Source organism: Macrotis lagotis, chromosome 1 (genome assembly GCF_037893015.1).
Source record: "Macrotis lagotis isolate mMagLag1 chromosome 1, bilby.v1.9.chrom.fasta, whole genome shotgun sequence".
Lineage (NCBI taxonomy): Eukaryota > Metazoa > Chordata > Mammalia > Peramelemorphia > Peramelidae > Macrotis > Macrotis lagotis.
In genome coordinates, this window is record NC_133658.1 from 694977939 (window position 1) to 694996603 (window position 18665).

General features: G+C 35.3%; 1 protein-coding gene across 1 annotated transcript; it reads right to left on the reverse strand.

The window, feature by feature from the left end:
- Nucleotides 1–8644: 8644 nt before the first annotated feature.
- On the reverse strand, nt 8645–17888 carry G6PC2 (glucose-6-phosphatase catalytic subunit 2). The gene is made up of 5 exons (XM_074236528.1): nt 17671–17888; nt 16752–16861; nt 14383–14494; nt 11445–11560; nt 8645–9156 (listed from the first exon to the last, which is right to left on the reverse strand). The coding sequence occupies exons 1-5, from the start codon at nt 17886–17888 to the stop codon at nt 8645–8647; spliced, it is 1068 nt and encodes a 355-aa protein (XP_074092629.1).
- Between the last annotated feature and the right edge of the window lie 777 nt (nt 17889–18665).

Here is an 18665-nt window from a genome sequence, read left to right on the forward strand (position 1 = left end):
AGAAATGTCATGGAACTTGAAAAATCAATTCATTTAAAAATGAAATTTTATTGGAAATTGAGTGAATGTCTATCAATTGGGGAATGGCTGAACAAATTATGGTATATGTGCATTATGGAACACTATTGTTCTATTAGAAACCAGGAGGGATTGGATTTCAGAGAAACCTGGAGAGACTTGCATGAACTGATGCTAAGTGAGATGAGCAGAACCAAGAACATTATACACACTGACAGCAACATGGGAGTGATAATCAACCTTAATAGACTTGCTCATTCCATTAGGGCATTAATCAGAGACAATTTAAGTTATCTATGATGGAGAGTAGCATCTGTATCCAGAGAAAGAACCTGTGGCATTAAGACAAAGATTAAAGACTACTACCTTCAATTTAAAAAAAAAAAAGTTGTCTTATGAACTTCATAATTTTTCTGTGTCTAATATTTTAATTTTTCCTCAGGATATGTTTTTTCCTCTCAACATTCAATTTTGATCAATGTATAGTACGGAAACAATGTAAAGATTATCAGACTTCCTTCTATGGGGGGGGTGAGGAAGGAAGGGAAGGTGGGGGGAAATGTAAAATTCAAAACTTTACAAAAAATATAAAATTCAAAACTTTACAAAAACTTTACAAAAAACTACCATTGTATATAATTGGAAAACTTTTTTTTAAAAAGGAAAAAAAGTGAAATTTTAGCAGGCTGAGAGTTGAGGGTATTAAGATAAGAATTTGATTATGGGTCACATTTGCTGAAATGAGAAGCCTATTTATTCATTATTAATAAAAATCCCTAAAATGAGGGAATAAATGGAGTGATAATACTGCAGTTTTATTTTCATGATGCTTCCCTGAACTTCAAATATGATCTTCATAATTCTGGGGAAATATCATTGAGTGATTTTCTTTTCTTTCTCTTCCTTCTCCTTTTCCTTTTTCTCATTCGTTCTTTTTACCTTTGTCCCCATTCTAATATTCACCCTAGTCCTCCTTGTTCTTGTCCTTATCCACCTCCTTTGTTCTTCTACCCTTCTTCCTTTTCTACTTCTTCCATTCTTCTTCCTCTCCTTCTTCCATTCTTCTTCCTCCTCCTCCTCCCCTCCTTCTTCTTCCTCTTCTACTTCTTCTATTCTTTCTTCTTTATCTTCTTTTTCTTCTTTCTTCTTCTTTGCTTCTGTTTCTGCTTCTTCTCCTTCAATCCAAGACCACAAAGTGTGAATATGACTAGTAGGATATCATTTGCAATTGAAATCTACCTTGGGGACTTTTCCTGAGTATCATGCATAGCTCCCTTTGAGGTGTAACCCCTTTAATATGATTCTGGATGTGTCTTTATGCTTACTGTAGTATTATAACGATAGTAGTTGAAAAAAGAAAGGCCAGGACTCTAATGACTGAGCTCTAAAAGGAGCATGGCCAGAATTCATTAAGACTGAACAGAGAATGAACTAGATAGGAGTTGAGACAAGGGTGACAAAAGTGAGTTCACTTAGCACCAGTCTATGATCTGGAAGAAAGAGCACTGAATCTGCAGTCAGAGGAACTGACTTTATATCCTACTTCAGTGTATCCTACCTGGGCACATTGGGCCACTCTCTTTACCTCATGGGGTCTCAACTATTTATCTCACCTGTTAAAAAGACAAAATAACTTCTGAGTTTCCTTCCAGTTCCACATCTATAATCAACTGAACCTAACTTCCTGAGGGGTTGTTTTAGGATTAACTAAATGGTAAAGATGAAAAGCCAGAAAAGGATGAAGATCATGACATTAAATGTCTTAGGATGGCATGAGATAGATTTGGCTTATTTTTTAACAGTCCATTTGGAACTGGAACTGAGAAAACTCTCAGCATCTCCATGTACCAATGTTTCCATCTATAAAACACAGATACAAATAGTTACAGTATATTTCAAAGGTTAATGCATAAGGTTCATAAGAAATAGCTCCTGTTAAGTCCCAAATAATTTATTAAGGCAGTAGTTTTTCAAATATTCTTTTAAATATATATATATGTATGTATATATATATATATGGTGTTGTCTAGGGAATAGTAATAATAACTAACAACTTTAAAAGTAACTCCCAAACTCTAAATTATGTTCTTTAAGCTTTGAAAATATAGGAAGAAGCAGGGAGGAACATGGGAATTACAGGAGCCATTTCTAAATGGTTAACCATAACCTGGGTGTGAAAACAAAAAAAAAAAAAAAAATGAGATCCTAAATTCAGGATCCTTAAGCTCATCTTTGAAATAAAAAAAATAGATAAGCATATTTCAATAAAATTCATTTCCTTTGTAGTTCTATGTATCTTATTTTACATATATAAAAATCTCATTGTGAAAAGGGCTCCATAGAATCACCAGATCTCCAAAGGGATGCACTGCACAAAAATAAGTTAAAATCTTCTATTTCTACAATTTCTTATTTAACCTGAAAATTTTTCACTGAGTATTTATCTAAATTTCTCCCCATTACTTTCTACTTTTTTAGAGCAAACTAAGGGGATGACTAGCTCCTGCAAAAATCATGCAAAACAGAAACTGCAAGTAGAAAGGGGGTATATTTAATTGGGGAGCAATAGAGACAAAGGTAGTTGAATACCGAATGAGAGTTTGGTATAATGGTAAAAGCAATTGCCTTTCCTCAATTTGAAGTGGTTTGCCATCACCTTCTCTGACTCATTTTACAAATGGGTAAACTGAGGCAAACAGGATTAAGTAACTTGCCAAGAGTCACACACCTAATAAGTGTCTAAGGATAGATTTAAACTCACAAAGATCAGTCTTCTGATTCCAAGCCCTACTTCATTTGTAAAATTAATTCTCTACCTGGTTCTCTTGGGGCTTGCCCTGGCTTCTTTCTAGGCTGTGGGCCAGGGTTTCCTGATGTAAGGGCCTCATTATTCAGCATATCTCAAATGTCTTCGTGTAGTTTTAAGCAATAGCTTAAAGCACACACGTTATGTGTATGTGTGCTTCAAATTGCCCAAAGTGGCTGATTGCCTCAATAACATCAACATTGGATAATACACTTTAGGATCTGTGTGGAAGCCCACACTGCAACATCCTCAGGGACACAGCACCACCATTAAGGAAGGGCATATTGGCGTACAATATTGTCTCCTTAAATTGGAATTTATTATTTGGAATTTATATTGTCTGGGACAAGACGAAGTTTGGGCTAAAGCTTATTTTTGTTGAATAAATGAGCTGTCCAGATAAGTAATTATCAAGGCTAATGAGTTTAGGGTCCAAGATAATCTTCACAAAAGGAGTCCGGGGCAAGTATCATGAATTTTCCCTAAAATTAACTTATTAAAATAAATTCACTTGATGGGGGAAGACTAGAACCTTAAGAATCTATGTGGAAGGGAGAAGATCAGGCTTAAGAGGAACTACAGAAAAAGGATTGTTTCATATTTTTCTAATTATTATTGCTAAGTGCTAAGTCCAGTTGTTTCTAGATGATAGGAAGAATGAATGAATGCCTTCAGCATTCTCTAAATATAGGTCCCCTGAGTTGTGTTAAAGATCCAGTTCCCTGACCCAGTTTGAGTTCTGATAACTGAGAAAGAATGAGAATGAGGTGGGGGAATAGTTAAAATATTTAAGAAAAGGATGACTTTACAATCAAATGCTTTTAAAAACATTATTTACATACAATTCTTATATAACTTTAAAATCAGTATTTCTGTTTTAAATCCATTGCCTAAATGTATCTTCCAAGCAATATTTTGAATGAATTAATTTTGTTAACATAGTTTGAATTATAGGAAATACAAGAAAATAAAAAAGTTGCTTTGAAAATGTTATTTAATTTAGACTGGGTGAGTGGGGTGAATTTGGACTTTGATACTATAGGTATCCTTTTTTAAATAAGATTTATAATATGATCAGAACATTAAAACATTATTCATCCAGCTAATGCTTCCTGATTTGTAAAATGGAATAATAGAACTAGAAATGGAGAGAAAGATCAAAGAAGCATAGGTTGTCCTACTACAGAAGTGTTGGAGGGGATAAGTGTGAAAGGAATTTATATATAAGCAGAGAGGAGTAAGCTCTTAAAGGGTGGACTTTCTTAAAAATCTGTGAGTTACTTGCTTTGGTCATGTAGGCAATGAGAGACTAGAAGTTTAAGATAAAGTCTGCATTTGAGAAAATGTTGATTTTATATACACAAACCAGTCATAGGTGTGAACTAGAAAGTTGACTCCCATTCTCAAAGGAGATGTTTGCTTTTCCATCATGGGTGGTAATTACTACTAATCTCAGTTATTTTCTTTGACATGCTCTCTACTTGAATGTGTCCTTGGTAGTGCTGGTCACTGAACATTTATAGTAGCTGGCTCACTTCCTCTCTCCCATCAGCCAGTAATGTAAATGGTGTACAGACAAAATTGATGCCCCTCTTGGGAAAGCCCATCCTCTGGACATCTTCCTTGTATCTTCACAAATAGCCCCAGAGTAATCATGCCTGAGGCATAGTGTCATTCCTGCTTTACTCTCTTTTCAATGACATATTTCAGAATCTATTATTCAAGTTTTTAATGGGGGGAAAAATGACATATTTTTCACCAAAGAAAAGCTGCTCATCCATCTCAGATATCCTGTGTGAAAGACTCAAATAATTCTGTTTCAGTTAAAACAAATTTCAGAAATGTCCCCTTTCAGAATAGCAAGTAATTCCTGGGCTCTTGCATGAACAGCCAGAAACCCAATCTTTTGGTTGCCTCTGCCCTTTTGGACCACTCTCTTCTGCATTACCAAAAACCACAGCTGGGATTGCCATCATATGTAGTCCAGACAAGTACAGTAATTAGTCCACATTTTTGACTGAACCTTTCCCTAATCTGACGTAAACTGCAATTTTATGTGACAGAGCAGAAACTTGGGGACTCTCAGTTCTTCAAATTGGATCTCGTGATATTTTGAGTCTGACAGGTCCTTCTTGAAGTTGTTGATGATTTTGTACATATTCAATCAGCAATTTTCTGCAATCACTCTCACACTTCTAGCACAAAAAAACCCACTAATGACAGCTACCACATAAGTAAATGGCATGTGAAAGGGTCCCTCGACAGCTTAAGTATCTCTTCTGGACAGGATGTGCTTTGTCAAGAGTAACTATCGTTTTCAGCACCAGATAGTCTCAACTAATCCATCTGTAAAAATGACACTTCAAGTTCTGGAAATAAAAAGAACTGAACTAGGTGATGGGGGACCCAAGTCCTAGTTTCAGCTCTCCTGTTCACTCACATAGGGGGAGTCTTTGTCTCTGAATCTCCATCTGTGAAAAAGATGCTGTCCCCTAACTAGCTCACATGGAAAGGGCAAAAAAGATGGGGGCAAATACCTCAACAGGCTTTGAATTTTTTCCAAGGAAATGGATGACATTATCATCACCATCATCATCATGTTTTATATATATATGTATAGTGTGTGTGTGTATATATATATAAAACTTTAAAGTTTGTCAAGATTTTTACATATATGATCTAATTTAATCATAAATTAGTATGTAGTGGTATCAATATTTTTATCATCATATATTTCAATTCCATATCAAGACCTCTCAGAGGAAAAACTGGTTGTGTTTCTTAGAAGCAGATGAAAGATCCAGTTGCTGCTGTTTCATAAAAATTAACTTTTGTAGCTAATTTAAGACACTCAAAAATTCAGTAATGTGGTACTTCACTGGACAGCTTGTACACCTCACTTTTTTGTGTGTTTTGATGTGTTGAGAAGACTCCTGCTTAACGTTGTTTAAATGAGACTTAGGAACCAACCTGCCCCTCAAAAAAAAAAAAAAGATTCTCCATTCTCCTTGCTTCAACATTAGCAACTTCCTCTGTGTTTATTTTAAAGACTGATAATTAATTGGACAGATTTCTCATGTAACTTGCCTAGATTTTCTTCTCCTGAAGGCTTATCACTTTGACATTCTTCATCTGAATAGAGATACATTTTGAATATTTATATTTAAGTTAGAGGTAAGGCAAGTCAGCTAAATTCAGCTTACCTCTGACAGCTAAATTGGAATGAGCTGAATCTTTTCCATCATCCTTGAAAACAGAAGTTTTCTCCAAAGCTGTAAAGAGCAGTTGCTCAGTTGCCTAGGCAGTTTTAGTAGCAGAGAAAGTTTGTTAACATCTAGGTCACTCCAGGTGGTGACAACTGTATTAAACAGTGTCAACCAGGGGGACCAGAGCTGTGGCTAGGAGATGGAGCTGTTAATGACTGAACAGAGAGCAACATCATATAGGGAAAGAGTATTAACTCTGGAGATGGAGCATCTCCCACCTTTTTGAGACATTACCTGCATAATCCTGCACAGGTAAATCTCTTAACCTCTCTGTAAAGTGAGAAGATTGAACAGAATGGATTCTGACATCCATGTGGGACTCGGTGGTACCCTGTGGTTCTTTCTGTAGCTTGACATAGAAAGTAAACTATCAGTTATAATTCTTTTAATGCTATTCAGCCTGAAAATAGGTGAGAGAACATGGAAGATCTTATATGTCACCAGGGCTGATTGTGACCCTGTTGTTGCAGATTCAGAGATCAGCACCTTTTCTGAAGCTGGTGACTCGTTCATCTCTGATTTCATTTAGGAACTCTTCAGGTGACAAATTAAATACTGAAAAAGTACTGTTAGTTACCCAAGTTTCCTTTGCTCAGGCACAGTCCTAAATATAAATGATCTCTACAGGATTCAATGCCAAAGGCAGTACAATAAGACAATGTCTTTACATACATCAAATGGTTGAAAATGCACAAATATACAGCATTGAGATAGATAACAGTTAGTAAGCTAGCTCGCTATCACAATGGGAATTGGACTTAGACAATGTCTATAGAAAATGACTCCAAAACAAAAATTACATGATACTAAAGGATTTATGTTGGATTTGAAGAATATTTGCATTGATTCTGTCTCTTCCACTTATCACCTGTGTAAACTTAAATGAGTCAATTCTCTCTGACCCTTAGTGTCTTCATTTGAAAAATGAGTATGTTGGAATAAATACACACACACACACACACACACACACATATATATGTGTGTGTGTGTGTATACTATATATAAATATACATATACATATGTGTATTTGTATGTGTGTGATTTCTAAGTGTTCTTTCAGCTGGAAAGCTACAGTTCCTTTTTCAAGGCCTTTTTCATTGTTTCCTAGTATCTTGCTTTGGTTGCTAACCACCCAGGCTTTGTTATCTTTAAAAAGGAAAACTATTAAATGGGTCCTTAAAGGGCACTGGCCTATGAAATGCACTTGCAGAAAAGCCAGCAGTAATCTGAATTTGTCATCTTCAATGCAGTATTGTTGCTTTCATCTGATATAATATCTATTCAAAACACCATCAAAAATATTTATGGTTGATTTAGTATGGCATAATTTTAAAGAATTCATTAATTAGATCATTAAGATTTGTAGCATGTGACATTTTTGTACATCACACATAACTGAGTAATTGTCTTGGAAACAGGATGAGCTAGATAGAGACAAAAGAGTTAATCATCTCAGTGTTCAGAAGCATTGACTGGCTAAATCCATGAAAAAACAACTTTTTGGGAAATTCTTAGGAAAGCATACAATAATATCTATAATGATCAGTTTCATAGTATTTAGATTTTGATTATAGTGCAGAATAAATAAAGATTAATACAGCTAACAGCTGAGATTATTATTGGTTCTATTGAACTAGGATGAAATCTTGAAGACAATTGACTCGTCTTTTGTTAGAATGAGATAAGAATACTGAATTCCTATCTAATTCCCAAGGACTTGCAGATAATAAATGTATGATAAAAGATTTCAATAACCTAAGAAAAGTAGAAGCCTTTTTTCTTTTTTGTAACATTTTCCAAAAAAAGTAGCAGTTGATTTCATATTTATTATAAAGGTGCCTAGCATTCTGCAGAATCATGACCTGTACCATTGAAAAGAGGTGCAAACTAGGCAGCTAGGTGGCGTAGTGGATAAAGCACCGGCCTTGGAGTCAGGATTACCTGGGTTCAAATCCAGTCTCAGACACTTAATAATTACCTAGCTATGTGGCCTTGGGCAAGCCACTTAACCCTGTTTGCCTTGCAAAAACCTTAAAAAAAAAAAAGAGAGATACAAACTAAGACACCTACCTATCATGCTTTCCCTTCACCAAAAAAATATTTGCGTATCTGTTGCTGTATTATATAAGTGGCTCAGAGGTTATTTAACCTACTCAGAATAAAATCAAGGTATAGATGAATTGAGATTCAATACTTTGAATTAATTTGAGATACAACTGATTTAACCACCATCAAAATGTCTTCAAAGGAAAGAATAGAAGTAATCCTCTCTATTTTGAAAGAACAAAAGGCACCAAAATATGGAGTCATGAATAGATATATGAGTAAATCCTTTGACTAGGATTTAGAACATCTGGCTTCTAGCTCTGACTTTTTCACTGACTATCTGTATGACCTTGAGTAAGTCATTTAACCTCCTTAAACTCAGTTTCCTCTTTTGTAAGCTAAGACTAGACAGTTGATCACTCAAGTCTACAACTGAGATTCTACTGGAGAGTCAAAGGACTTTTTAATGTGTGAAGGGATATAACTCTTCCCTCTTATTTCAACATACCTAATCAATCTTCTTTTCCCCTGGCCTCATTAACACATGTATACAGTAAGGAATCACTGCAACCACAGCCAGTGGAATGAATGCACTTTTACAGAAAGACAACATGTAAAACAAATACTCCGCATGGGTTGGGATCTTAACAAAGTTGTACAGCTGCAGGAGGGTCAGTGAAGTCATCATGCAAAGCAATCTGAAACTCAGTTTACTACTGTCCTTCCCTCGACAACTCAGAAAGAACATTTCAGAGTTGATTGCAAAGCCCAATCCAAAGAGAACCCCCAGGTTTCTCACCAGACCAGCAAATGGAGTTGTATCAATATGGATCCAGTCTGGGTTGGCACACCATTTCTTGGCTTTGGGAACAGACCATAGGAGATCAATATCAAGAAGTTTGAGAAATAGGTAAAAGCCAAGGGCAAAAAGAAACAGAAATAGATTGGTCTTCAGATATGTTCCCAGACTTGCTGTTTGGATTCCAGGTGTATGTTCAAATACTTCTGCCACAAGCATGCCTACAAATCAGATACAGAAACTTTAAATGAGTTTAGTTTCTTCTCAGTCAATAAATATTTATTAAGCACCTATTTTATGTTCAAGTCCTGTACTAAGGTCTTTACCAGAAATCATATTCTAGGAAAAACAGTTATAGCCTTGTGGGAAAAGCACTAATATGTTAACTCCATGAGGAAGGAAAATTGTCCATTTTTTTTTTACTTTTGGATCCCCATCAACAATATTGGGGCAGTAATGTGGGCAGTGGATAGAGCAAAAAGCCAAGAAATCAGGAAGACTCTTGCTCTTGGGTTAAAATCCTACCTCAGATACTTACTAGCTTTTTGACACTGGGCAAGTCACTTAACTCTGTTTTTTCCATCTATAAAATGAGCTGGATAAGGAACTGGCAAACTATTACAGTATCTTTGCTAAGTAAACACCAGATAGGGTCAAGAAGAATCCAACACACATGAAATGACTAAACAACAAACATCATTAGTAGTAGGCATTAATCAATGCTTTCTGAATAAGATTGAATTGGACAAGTAGAGTTAAGTCCAAGCTCATCCATTTATTATCTTTGGGACCCTGGGAGACTTATTCAAACCTTCCCATACCTTCACAATGAGGGGGTTGGACAAGATGCTCCCTAAGTCCCTTCCCAATCTAACATTCTATGCGTTTCATGCTTGCTTTTAAGAATAAAAGAACTCTTCCAATTTCTCACTAGGTCTGGGAACTCAGCCAAGATATATCATTTTGTGCATCAGTTTCTTCATCTGCAAAAATGAGGGGGTTGAACCAGGTGATTTTTCAGGTCCTTTCAATTCTAATAGTCTATTGGTCTATGATTTATGGCCTTTGAATATATTCACTAATTATTCCCAAACCCATTTTCCTAAGCAATAGCTGTCACAATTCCCAAACCTAACAATATGTTTGCCTTTCTGGAACTTTAACCACCAATATTAATCCAGTATTTTCATTCATTCAGAGTCAACAAGCATCCCACTGGAAGCAGAGCACTCAACTAATGCTGACAAATAATATTTTTGGAGGGATGGGGGGGGTCTTTTCCTGTAGTTTATCACTTTAGGAAGCTTCCAGTGTGGAAACCCCCCAAAGATGATGATGATACTAATAGTTACTGATAATTATCATTAAGCTGTTTTTCAATTTCTGACTTTCCATGATGTCAATTGGGGGTTTTCTTGGCAGAGATACTAAAGCAGTTTATCATTTCCTTCCCTAGCTCATTTTACAGATGAGGAAACTGAGGCAAACAAGGTGAAATGACTTGCCCAGGGTCACACAGCTAGCAAGTCTTTAAGGCTGGATTTGATCTTGGGAAGTCCAGTCAGTACTCTCTCCACTGCACTTATCTGCTGATGTTTACCTAATGCTTTATAGGTTTGCAAAGCACAATAATACTATGAGGTAGATCTAGTATCTATTAATATCTCTATTTTACAGATGGGAAAATCAAAGTTGAGATGAATTGATTGACCCCTGGTTCCATTAGACATACACTTTGCAAGTGTGTCAGAGGGACGACTTTTGGCAAGTACAAGTACTTAGGGGAGTGTGAGAGGCAGAATTCCTGACCCTCAGTCTGACATTCTATCTACTATGCCACATTGCTTCTCTTGATACAGATTGGCAGCTCATCTGCACAATAGAGGGGTATACAAGATGCTCCCTAAGTCCCTTCCCAATCTAACATGCATGGGCTGCTGAGAGATGAGCTACTTGCCCATCACATGAGTTAGAAGCAGGATATGATCCAAGTCTTCCTGACTCCAAGGATATTCTTCTTTCCAGTATTACAGAAAAGAAAAATTTCATTTCAAATAAAATGTGTCATTCATTATTGAGCACTTGAAAGGCACAGAACATTGTCCTTAGTCTTGTAGACTTGCATGAAATATTCAGTAATGACAAACAGAAGTTTCTGAAACAATAGGGAGCTGTTCAATGAAGCCCATCAGCACCTGTACAGATGGCTCCATCACAGGAAGGTACAGAGTGCATCTCAGGTGGTCACACTTCACTCCAACTCAGACATCAAAAACCCAAATTAAAGTGATGATTTGTGAATATGAGAAGTATATAAGTCAGAAAATCAGAAAGGTATTTTTTAATTCTTCAACTTCCATGCTATCATTCTATACATAGACAGAAACAGTGGCCTAGAGAAGGGAACATAAATTCCCCTTTCAGTCCCACTGAAAGTCTAACAACATATGGTTAGGGATGAGATTAAAACTTTCAAATGATAAAACTAAAGAAAAGTGATCATATTTACCACCAATTACTCCAAGGACAACTTGATGAGGAAAATGTGTTGCTATGAATACTCTGGAGATGCAGACACTGATTTGAATCAACCAAAAAACACTCCAAAGAAATGACCAGGTAAGTCTGTGATGGAAAAACAAGTACATATTTGGGAAAAATAGCAAGAAACTTTATTATTTTATTTAAAGTACTATTTCCATGTGCTATGTAAGATTTGTAAAGCTTACCAGTTACTGCAGATTCCTATATGAAGCTTATTAGTAGGCCATCTTGATGTAATCACTATTATTATTATATATTATATTATTGCTAATGTTTTATATTATATTTGTATTATATATAGCATTATAAATTTATTATAGATTATATATTCATATATTTACATGATGCTTTAAGGTTTCCAAAGGGCTCTATACATGTTATTTCATTTTATTTTCACAACAACCCTGGTAGGTAGATACTATGATCATCCCTATTTCATAGATAAGAAAACTGAGGCAGACAGAGGTTGTAATTGACTGATTTACAAAACAAGTGAGTATCTGAGGCTGGATTTTAACTCAGTTTTTCCCTGATTAAAGGTCACCTTGTTTTCTCTGTCTAATTACTGAAATTTAATAAATAATATAAATTAAAAACCAATTTAGGCATTTTAACAGTGTTATTGATTGGGAGGGGAGTACATGGGAAATAGATAGTCTGAGTCTCTGAATAATTAAGAATAGTCAATGATCATGAACTTGAAAAGACTTCAAAAGACAGTGAAGGATAGAAGAACCTGGCATGCTATATGGTCCATTGGATCACAATATGACTAAACAATTGAACAATAAGCACTCATATTTTTGTTTGCTGTTAGGTTAGTTTGTGTTAGTATTTAGAGAGGTAATTGATATAAACCAGATAAGTTTACTACAGTTTCTAGTTCTTTATAGAAAAATGATTAAATGGACTAGATTCAAAAGAATCCAAGATCTGACATTTTAATTTTTGAGATCTAGGAGGAAAGGACTTAGAAAACTTGAAGCTATAATTAGGATGGAAAGCAATGATACTCAAAACTTCCCTTTTTAAATTATAACAGTCATTTCTTTTAAATGTCTCCAAAAGCAACTTCTGGAATATCTTTGATCTTTCAAAATAGGTTTTATATGGTCCTTGGGTCACAAATTGCTTCTAAAAAGGGAAAGGAGGAGGTATTGGTGAGACTTTTAAATGAAGAAAGTAAGTAAAGAAGAAAGCATTCTATATAATACAACTAGTGCTATAACTAGAGACAGAAGATCTGAGTTAAGGTCTGGCCATACTTATTGCTAGTGATGCACAGTTAGAAGTTACAGTTGCTAGAACAGGGCCTGAAGAGTCTCCATTCAAATCTGGGCTCACTTACTTACTGTACAACCCTAGGAAAATCATTTAACTTCTGTCTGTCTCAGCTTCCTTAGCTCTAAAATGAGAATGATAATGGCACCTAATCCCCACAGTTACTATTAAGGATCAAATGGAATATTTGTAAAGTGCCTAATGGATAATAACTCGGTGCTTAACAAATGATTTTTTTCCCCTTTGTAGCTCAGAACAAGTCACTTGGACTGTTTGAACCTCAGTTTCCATTTGGAAAATGATCATTATGAGGATTAAATGAGGTGGTGTGTGAACACTCTAAAGAACTATAAAACTATATAAAATGTCATCTAACATTACCAGTGGTTTGTGAAAGGGAAAGAAATTAGTGGGTGTGATATGTAGGAATTAAACTGAAAAGTACATCAGGAAAAGTTGATCAAAAGACAAAATATTTTTTTGGTTTAGTCATACAGATTCTGTGGGGGGGAAATACTGAGTTTGAGCTGAAATTCCACTTTAATGATATTTTGTAAATGTAAATTATTATTCACATAGAATTACAGCAAATTTCTTGAAGTTTTTGTTCTAAACCATGACTTCCTCAAATATTAACTGCCATGTGAATACCTGTGAATAGTTCTGATGTAATTATTGGAAACTTGCAAAGATTCTTAAATTAATTATTTTGAAATTTTTGAAGTAACAATCAATCAGCAACCATTTGGAAAATTTTTCATTAGTTAATAAAATTATTTTAATAGTATATTGCTAAAAGATAAAGTGAATCTGAATTATCAGCAATTTTCAAAGCTAACTAAAAGATTAAATGAATAAACCATCCCAGGGAGATTATAATAAGTATTATGGAAATGAATTTCTCTGAGATTGGATTTAAAGAACTGGAGAGGGGGAATACAATGCCCTGTTTAACCAAAAGGCATAGGAAAGGGTCAGACTGTTTCCTGTGAGGACCGCTTGGAAAACATTCACATCGATTTTCTGGACAGATTAGATGCTAGGAATGATTGAGGATTCTTCCTGAAATTCATTAGTTAAGATTAACTGGCAATGAAATGAATCCAATTTTTTTTAACACATTTCTAAAGATTTAAAAGATGAAATATAACTAACTGACTTTTTGGGCTCAAGAAATTACTATTGAAATATAAAAAATATGATCTATTAATTGTATATTGACACCATCAGAGAGTATGAAAGTCATTTTTAAAACTTCCAGTTTATCTTAAAAGGGGAATTTGCATGCAAAATAAGTCCTTGTATATTTTTAGAAGAGTTATTTATGGGCCACTAAAAATAATTATGTTTTGCTAACAAAAAAAGCATCTAGAACAGGGCATTTATCAATGGAAAATTTCCAACACTTTGTTGAGACAATGGCCATGAGCTAATTAGAGGGTTATCTTAATTCAAAATATAAATCTTCCATTCATGTTGTTGTTTGAGTTTGAGGAGCCAGAATAAATAAATATATTTCAACAACTGCAAGTACATTGTGCTAGGATAAATGAAAGCAAATGTGCTTTATTCAATAATGTCCAATTCAAATGAAATGTTGCAAAAACCACTCCAAAGCTGACCTGTGCAGAGTCACTGATGATTTATCTATTCGACCCATAGTGTAGCTCAGCGCAGCTGTTACCATTACATACCAGACACAAGAGGATCCCATGGCATGACCTGAGGGACTTCCTATAACAATAAATAGCAGATACATTTCAAAAGTTAAGGTGTAAGAAATTTAGAAATGAGCTTCAGAATAGAAGGCTGAAATTGCTAATAAATCACAGGGAAAATACCATGGGCTCTAAATGACATTTTGAAAGCTGGACTAGAGCCAAAGTGACCTCTTTCCAAATAGGTCATTGGGTAGTGGGGGGGGGGGGGGGTAGGAATTGAGTTAAACTTCTTCAGACTCAAAAAACATGATTTTTTTTCTTGAACTGTCCTCATTTTCTGATAAGCCTGAATGTACAAAAATGGCCTTTATCTGTAGCAACCTGCAATCAAGTGATCTGTCCATTGACTTCAAATAGAGAGAAATCAAAGCACATCCCTTTGGAGGACTAGAATGGGTCCATTTCCATTACAGTGGGCAGGTCAAATAGTGAATGGTATCCAAGTAATGGACACTTGCAAACAACTTGTGCACACATATAGCTGGCACTTATCAATCCCATATGGCAGAGTGTTGGCATTGTTGCCAAGGCAGATAACTGGTGCTTTTAGGAACTGGGCAGGAGAAAGTAGTATACAAAAAGAGAAAAAAGAAAAGAAGCCATGAAAATGGGAATGACTTTGGGAGTCCCTTCTTGAGCCAAAGATGCCTAGGTCAGATTCTCTTTACTGTGGCTTTCCTGATTCTAAATACCACCCCTTTCCAAGTGTCTAAATAGTTTCCTTTTGCTTCATCACATTCTCTCTCTCTCCCTTCCTCTCTCTCTCTCTCTCTCTCTCTCTCTCTCTCTCTCTCTCTCATACTGCTGTTTGCTGTTACTCTTTTTTGGAGGGAGAGGGAGAGAAGAGATGGGGTCTAGATCCGTAATTTCATGGTATAGGAAACTCTTCTATTAATACTGATGGTTAACTGTTCTACACCTTATATCCTCTTAGAAAGCTTCCTGAAACACAATGGTCTAATGATTTGGCCAGAGCAACAATTAATAGGTGTCAGACATGGAATTTGAACTTAGGACTTTCTGACTTAAAGACCATCTAATTTTTCACCATATTTCTCTAGTCTAGTGTATCCAATAGCATTAACTTTGTGCAACATTACACACACACACACACACACACATATATATATATATGTATATATATATATATATATCTTGTGGCATATTTATTCCATATATAATTTTATAACAAGAATAATGTAACATTATTTTCTCATTTGACTACTTCTACCTAAATAAATAAACAAAAAGCATCATTCATTTAGACAGAAACTCAATATTCAGGTTAAAGTATTTATAATCAGATTATGGTAGGGCCTTATAGAAAAGAAGTCTATTGGTACACTGCATTTGTATGAGAAGAAAGATGAGAAATTTAAGCAAAAACTGTTCTGAGGCCAGACATACTCTTTCTTAGTAATGGGAATACCAGGAAACCCTTATCATTCCTGTAGGAATACTGTGTATGACAGTCCATTCTCTATCCATTAATGATATTCTCAGAAGACCTATAATATCTTTGAAAATTGCTCAGCAGATTGCACATTGACATTTCTAGTATTGCACTGTAGTTCTGGGAAGGATCACTACTAGCTGTTGTTAAAGGATGTAGTCTTGCTGGCTTGCTGAGTAAATGCTCAAACAACAAAATAGTTTGGGCCATATTATATTTCATTTTTTTACAGCTAATGCAACAGAGGTTGGTTATTTATGATTTAAAAAATCTGTCCTATATCAGAAAATCTTTATGACTGACATTGGAATATTAAGAATTCTTGCCCAGATTATTTTCTTTATTCAATTTAATTCAACAAGAATTAATTAAGCATCTACAATGAGTCAATTATTATGCTAAATTTCCTACTATAGTCCCATAATAATTTGTTAGATGATAATTTTACTTATTATCCAATATGGCACAGCTTTGAATCCAAAGTTTGGCTAAGTTCAGATATTGTCTCTTGCCATTTCACTTTGAGTAGGACAGCTTCTCTGAACCTCAATTTTTTCATCTATAAAATGGGGGTGACAATATTTGCACTAGTTCCCTGGCCCTGTGGTTGTGAGTAATGTGTGATATAAATATGAATTTATAAATTTAACTTCATTTTTCAATAAGTAAACTTATGGTATAATATATAATGACTTAAGTCATTATACTAAGTCACACTTTGACTTAGTGGCAGAATCAGCATTTTAAATCAGGTAATTGGAGTCATTGCTTTTCTGACTGTCATGTCATTATTCTGAAGCTACTAAAAATATCTTACCTGGACCAGTTTCACATGTTGTGGGAAATTGTTCAAGCCATGGACTTGAGTGATTTGTGTAGATCTGAGTTTCTTGGACCCACCAATAAGGACGATGACCAAATAAAATCCTACATTAAAAAAATTAGTAAATACATATGCATCATACACACAGCTTTCATTTATATGGGTAAAAATTTTCTTTCTCAAACTAAAGGTCCCAGAAAAAGAAGAGATAGCCACGCAAGCAAAAGTTCAAAGATTTTGAAGGAATCTAGGATCCTAATGCATCTCCTGCCTTACTGACAAAGGCTAATCAGTCCTTGTAGTTTTCATCACCACTTGCAATATTAACCATATAATGAATCTAGCTTCCTTATTTAAGCACTCTGTCATCTGTAGTTGATTATATTTCTTTTGGGGGGTTGGCCCTATGATTAACATAGGAAATTCCCAGTGAAGAAACTCCTCCTGCCATTGTAGATCGGCATCTACTCTGCAACTTATATTCTTAAAAAGATTTCTGAGGTATTGAAAAGTTAAGGGACATTCCTCGGCTCACACAATAAATATTTGTCAGAGATAAAGCCTGAAGCCATGTCTTCCTGACTGTGAGGTCCATCCTTTATTGGGTGATTATGCTGTAGAAGTATAAATTATTCTGAAGAATCAATCTTGTTGAAACCATTCACCTTTACTTCAGGCAAGGTTTCTGCCTTTGATTTTGTCACAAAATCAATCAGTGGGTTTAGAGAAGTAACTATTAACTGTGAAAGTGCATGTATTCCTAAATTCTAATCTTCTGAAATGAAGTAGCTATGTAACTAAGACAATTTCCCAAACCTCAGATTATTGGATTCTGAAATCTTTAGGCTGGAATTAAAGTTATAGTCTAAAAAATTATAAATTTTAGAGGGGAAAAGAAAAAAAAAAGTCTTACCATTTAAATATAAGGTTGAACCAGTCCCCAATGACAGCTACCCATATCATCTTAGTTCCAACTGTCTGATTAAGCTGAAACCATAGTGGAAAATAAATCGAAAATATATTACGAGGATCTCCCACACTGGACATGAAATTAAGAAAATCATGGTAAGCTCGATAGTCCTTCTGCAAATGTTGAATCACGAGAATGCCATTCCTGTGAAGGAAATCCATTCCTAAAAGAAGACAATTCCAGATAAAAAGATTGGAAACTAAAGGTAATGGGTTTCATTGCTTTTATAGGGCACCCAGGTGGCGTGTCTGGCTGTGATTACAACATGTGATTCTGCCCATCTGGGGGGGGGGGGAGGAGGCACGTTGGCCCTTTGCTGGTGAAAAGCTTGTCTGTTTATGATTTTAATTGGAGGGAAAGAGGTTCTGAAGTACATGTTGATCTGCAGCAAGTCATGAGGAAAGTGGGGCTGGGGGACAATGCATGTCTTATGCAACCCTCTTTTTGTTGCATGAACAGTTGGACTATGTTTGCTTGCTGTTTTTGCACAGTTCATTTCTCTGAAGGTCAGACATTTGCTTTTCTTTGCTTGACTAGAAGAATATGAAAGTCGTTACCATATGTCAATGAGCCTTCAACACTAGGCATTTTAATTTCAAATAGAATATAGTCATCAGTCTGTTTATTGGGTTTTTGAGGAAAAAGGTAATAATTGTTCACCTAAAAAAATGTCTAATTTTGTGACATTGGAAAATCACTTTTTAATTCCCGGGTTTATGTTTTAAAAGTTGTTGTTTTAGTTGTTTCTCAGTCATGTGCAATCCTTTGCAACCCCATTCTTGGCAAGGATTTTTCTTGGCAAGGATACTGGAGTGGTTTGCTAGTTCCTTCTCCAGCTCATTTTTACAAATGAGGAAACTGAGGTAAACAGGGTAAAGTGAATTGCTCAGGGTCACACAGCTATTAAGTGTCTGTTATTGTTGTAGGTGTCTGAGGCC